Here is a 5,599-nt window from a genome sequence, read left to right on the forward strand (position 1 = left end):
CTCAAAATTACAATATCAGAATCAAGATTGTAAATCCAATTTAAGCCTGACTAGATCAGGCACCTCCAGAGAAAACACAAGGTTAAAAAACAACCTAAAACCACAGGTAAAAACTGCAGCTTTAGAAGAAAGCATTTAAATTTTAGCACAACCCAAATAAATCCTCTGCATAAAAAAAAAAAAAAAAGCCAGCCAAAAAAAAAAAAACCAAACCAAAAAAAACCCCTCAACTCTCAATTTTCAGGTACAAAATCATTACCTACAGCCAAAAATAGAAGTTACCTTCTGCATTTTCAACAGGGGAAGGGTCTTCTGCAGCAAAAGAAGCCTCCAGGAAGTGCTGGGGAGGCTCAACACATTCCTTCAAACCAAAAAAAAAAATTACATTATTTAGCAATAAATATGCCAGAAAATGACATTTTTAAGCAATAAATTATAGCAGAGAGGTACTGAAAAACACCCTCATCCCTCAGTGTTTGGAACAGCCAAGTGGATTTATTATTTTTTTTTTTTTCTTAAAAGAATGCACCAGATCATTCACTGCACATGGCAAAAAGAGACACAGCACCAGAAGAGGAGAAAAAGCCAAGGCAAAAGCACTTCATGTGCCACCAGAACCCACCTTCAAACTGCTTTACAGGCCAAGGTGCTGGTCAGAATTCAAAAAGCAAAAAAAATCAAGCTGAATAAAGCAGACTCAGATTTAGTATTGCAGCAATTTCTTTTCAAAACCAAGCTGGGGACAGGGGGGATGAAACAAAAAGTGACCATTCCCAGAGAGCAGGGGCTGTTTTTTTAAAGAACTCACATCATCACAATCAAAATGCAGCCTGGGGGGAGGTTGTGCAGTTAAGCCTGGCCTTGGAGCAGGGCTGGAGCTCAGGCCTGGGGAGGCTCCTCTGCGCAGGGGGGTGTTTGCAGGCAGCGTCTGGTCAAAGATTTCGGGGCTCAGAACTTCCCCAAAAGTGACTTTTTTCTTCCTTGGAGTCCTGAAGTCCAGACTGTTGGTGTTGTCTGTTGGAATAAAATAAAGGAGCAGCTCAGGGGATGTGCAGCTGTGCCAGAGTGGGCTTTTCATGGGGCTGAATATTCAAAATACGCCTGTGAGATCATCCACAATTTTCAGTGGAGCTTTATTACAGAATAAAGAATTGAGGGAGGAACCAGAAGATTAGGAAGAACCAGCTGTTCCACAGGTTTCAGTTGACAAGTATAAAATTCCTTGAAAAAAAAAATCAGGGACTCTGCTCTGAGAGTCTTCCTAAAGTTTTGGGGTTCAGTGACTCTGCAATTTTGGGGGTGGGATTAATTTTAGAAGATTTGATTTAGTGCTACTTTATTTTATTTAGGAGGGTTGATTTTATTTTATTTTCCTTGGTAATCTGATTTTCCAGGTCATGCAGTGGGAGGCCACACAGGAGCTAACTCAGTGGAGGTTTAATGCCCATCATCATCCAGATGTAGCAAAGAGGCCAAACTTTGTGATCCCAGATGATACTCTGCCTATTTAAAAAACAAAATGGGATTCTTTTTTGTTTTAAAAAAATGGGAATCTGACCTGTGTCTGATGCTTCAAAGGTTTTTTCACAGTAGGAGACCGGGACAGATTCATCTCTGCCAACTGCATCGTTCAAGTATTCCTGTCAAATTCAAATGGTACAAGTCAATACTATTTAATTATCAAATTTAATTAAAATATCCTTCTCAAAAGTGGAGTTTTCCTGTGAGCACCACCAAACCAACCTTGGGGCTGTCCAGGAGTTGCCTCGTTGGGGTTTTCTTCAGGATGGACCTCAGGGAGCCGCTCTGGGTGAGGTCACTGAAGGGAGCAGTCCCTGTTCCCTGGGGGGTGGCAGGTGGGGTGACGAGGGCTTTGCTGTCCTCAAACACCCCCAGGCTCAGCCCTTCCACAAAGCCAACCTTCCTTCTGCTCAGATCTGAGGCGACAACGCTTGTGGTGTCAGCAGGGGTGTGCTCAGACCTGAAAACTTTGGGGGCAAGAGGACAGGTGTGAGGTGAAACATTTCCTGACAAATATTCCAGATCTGAATGCTGATGGATCCTCTTACCGTGGCCTCTTTCCAAGGTGTCTCCAACTGCAACAGTCTCCAAGGACTCAGGAGGGTTTTTCTGCCCATAAACCCATTCCTAGAGAAAAAGTTACAAGATTATATATATATATATATACGTATCAATATATATCATCAATTTATAGAGACACCAACACGTGGTAAAGAAATAAAAAGCGACCTGAAAATGCTGCCTCTTAAAATAGCACAAACTGCGGAGTTTTTTAATCCCACAGACAAAAGATTTCAGAGTTTTCTCAATCAGCCACCACTTTAGTTGGATTTATTTTCCCCAAAAACTAAATGCCTAAAAGGATTAGACAGCACAAATGAAAATACAAGGCATGAAAAAGCTTTTAATCACTAAATCAGAAGTTTCCTCCTCATTCTGAGTACCTTTGGAGCAGCAGGTTGAGTCACAGCTGGGTTTGGGGACAAGATGCTGCAGATCCAGGGGTCAGATTTACTGTTCATGGTCACATTTTCCCTGCAGTTCTCCTTCAAATCAGCTCCACTGTTGTCCAGCATGAACTTTTCACTCCACTGCTCCAGGTCTGGGTCCTTTTTAAGAGGCACTTTGTTCTGAGCTGCATCAGTGAAGAACAAAACAAAACCCACAAAGAAACCACAAGGACAAACATCAGTTTCTTCAGTGAATTCTGGTTTTATGTTTCTTCACCAAGAGAGATGCAAAAAGCCAGGTAATGTTTGAGGTAGGGAAAAGAAAACACATGGATTTTTTTTTTAGATCTACTTTGAAAATAACATTACCAACCCTCCAAAACCACCCATGCCAAGCCTTACAAAGGAAGATTATTTTGGTTTAGATGAAGTATTTTTAGTTTCTTACTTTTCAGCCTAAAGGAAGGCCTGATGTTTGAGGCAAATCACTGACCAGAATATGAAATCAACTTACAAGAACCTCCTTCCTGAGAATCCTCCCCATGGGACAGTCCAGTTTCCCCTTCAGCTTCTTGGAGGGATTCAAAAGATGTTTGGAAGGTTTCAATCTTGTCCTTCAACGACCTGACATTTGCATGTTTAAAAGGACTAATCTGCCAAAACAAAAATTAACCTCATCAGACTCTGGGATGGTTCAAGTTAACAAGAAGTCTGATTAAACTTGTGCTCATATTGACCTCACTTGCAACACTTTAATTACCCAAAAATCAAACCTGGCAAATACAGGAAAGTAAGAGAAGTTAAAATTCATGAGCAGGCTCGACATGGAGAAGATTCCAGGCTGGAACATCATCCCCTCATCCTAAAGCCAACTGTCCAAGGAAAGTCAGCAAACTCAGGTGGTGCCTTGGGATGGATTCCCCCCTGGACTTGCCTCATCCCTTTGGGTTCCTGGGGAGAACTGAACTAATATTTGGGCAGGACTCTCACCTGGGTAAAAGCTTCTTTTTGCCTCCTGCTCCTCTGCTGGGCCAGGTACCGGATCAGGGTGTTGTTTTCGGGGGAGCCCCTCAGGCCAATGGTCGATCTGCGCCTCATTTTTAACGAAGCTGGAGAATTCCCTGCCAAGGGGGCAAGAACAGAGCTTAAAAAAAAAATAAAACAATAAGAACAAAACCAGAGGAAGACAGGTTTTTTTTAATACCTACACCTTCAAAATGCCTTTTTTTTTTTTAACTTTTTAAAGAGTGGTCTCTGCTATTTATGGAAAGACCCAAAGTTATCTTGCTCAGCTCAAGAAGTTTTCCTGAAGCAAGTTAATATTTAACTGATTGATATCCCAAGTGAGGAGCTGGCTGGCTTTTAGTTTTTTTTAATTGCTAGTTAAGGAACTGTCCACAGGATTGCCAGAATTTGACTTAGAACTTCCTTGTGAAGCTCAGAGATAAGTAGGGAATGTTTAATTGTGTGGGATAGAGGAGAAATCCTAGTTAAATGTGGTATTTATCTTGCATATAAGATATCCTATATATTACATTGGATGTGTGTATGCACATGTGATATATAGAAATATGTAAGTATATCAATAAATGTGATATATATATATAAAATATAGGATGTTAGAGCAACTTCCTCTCAGAGTCTGCTCCTTGGGCATATCCAAACCCAGTCAGAGCAGCTGAATCTGCCCTAAATTGGAGCTTTTGGGAAGAGCTTGGAGGAGGTGACCTCTGGGAAGGACAGGAGTGCTTCCTCACTGCAGCCTCACCTTTGCAGCGTTCAGTGAAGCTCTCTGGAGCAATCCCAAACTCAGCAATTGTCACAGCAGCAAAATCAACGGGTCTTCCCCTCTGTCCTTCAGACAGCCCAAAATCACCTTTCCCTTCAGCTTTGCCCCTCGCAGGAGTCGAGTGGGCATCGCTGCCCAAGGAACCAGCCCTGCTGCCTGGAAATTCCTCCTGCCTGTGCCCAGGCAAGGTGGGATCAGTGCCCACATCCCCACAACAGCCCCCCGGGAAGTGGCAGCTCCCAAAACCCCCCTCGGGGTGGGGCAATTCCTGCCCGAGGCCTCGGGGGGACTTCAGGGCGCGTTTTGGTGGCCACACCGGGTTCCCATCGCTCAAATTCTCCTTCCTGGACGCTCTGATGACTCGGAATTTAGTCCTTTTGCAGCTCTTCTGCTCTTTTGGCGGAGGGAGAGAGGCCTCATCTTTCTCTTCAGGACAACCACTCCCGTTTTCTTTGACTTTCAGGGGGCTCTTGGATTGTCTGTGCATTGTTTGGGATTTATTTTAAGAAACATTCACTCAGCCTTTGCTGCTGTAATCACAGATTCCTATCAAAAAGAAAAAAAAAACCCAGATTATTATAGTTATTTTCCCTGCCGTGCTCTAGCTGGTCCCAAACCCACATTTTTTTCCCCCCAGCAAGGTGTTTTTTCCACCAAGGTGTGGTGGAAAGGGAAATTTATCTCCAGAAAGCTACAGGGAAAAGACACAAGGGGCTGGAAGTGGAAAGAGGAATGCCCAGGATTATAAGCAGTATAATAAACATGATACAAGCAATGTAACAAACATAATATAAACAACAATTACAAGCAATAATTATAAGCAAACACGGGGAAGGGAACACAAGGCTACGACTTCAAGCTGTCAAACTTCATACCAGGATAAAATATGTGCATAAAATACATTAATCACAACCACACCGTGAGCGTTTTGCTCCAAGTGTTACAACAAACATCAGCAGTTTAATAGTACTTTTTATAACACTCATTAGTACCAGCAGACAGAGAGAAGACAAGTCTTAGGAAGAAACCAGCAGAAAGGACAACACCAATAATACTTTAAAAAAAAAAAAACCAAAAACAAACACACTGAGTTTTAACCAGAAAACTTTAGAGGTGAACTGGTTTGTCTTGGGGTTTTTTGTGGGATTTTTTTTTTTTGCCGTTAGTTAGTTGGATTTGAAGTCGACGATGTAGAATCCTGCCTGTACCCCCCATCCCCTCAGGGCTCGCCCCTCGTACCCCCCTCAGCACATTCATCCCACCTCCCCCCCGGCGCCGCTCGCAGCCCCTCAGACTCCCCGCGATTCCTCCATGCCGCCTCCCCAGCGCTCCCCAGGCC

The 5,599-nt window shown here is 43.1% G+C and overlaps 1 protein-coding gene across 1 annotated transcript; it reads right to left on the minus strand.

Annotated features, from left to right (window-relative positions):
• Positions 1-282: 282 nt before the first annotated feature.
• Positions 283-4,775, minus strand: LOC114073530 (cell division cycle-associated protein 2-like; the record flags this gene model as incomplete). Its single annotated transcript, XM_027911265.1, has 9 exons — positions 4,240-4,775; positions 3,462-3,592; positions 2,986-3,124; positions 2,466-2,656; positions 2,070-2,148; positions 1,744-1,988; positions 1,559-1,640; positions 809-1,017; positions 283-361 (listed from the first exon to the last, which is right to left on the minus strand). Coding segments are annotated over exons 1-9 (1,663 nt in total), but the record flags the coding sequence as incomplete, so codon positions are not given.
• Between the last annotated feature and the right edge of the window lie 824 nt (positions 4,776-5,599).

Source organism: Empidonax traillii, unplaced genomic scaffold (genome assembly GCF_003031625.1).
Source record: "Empidonax traillii isolate 1590-97213 ecotype Southwest subspecies unplaced genomic scaffold, ASM303162v1 scaffold6845:size5610, whole genome shotgun sequence".
Lineage (NCBI taxonomy): Eukaryota > Metazoa > Chordata > Aves > Passeriformes > Tyrannidae > Empidonax > Empidonax traillii.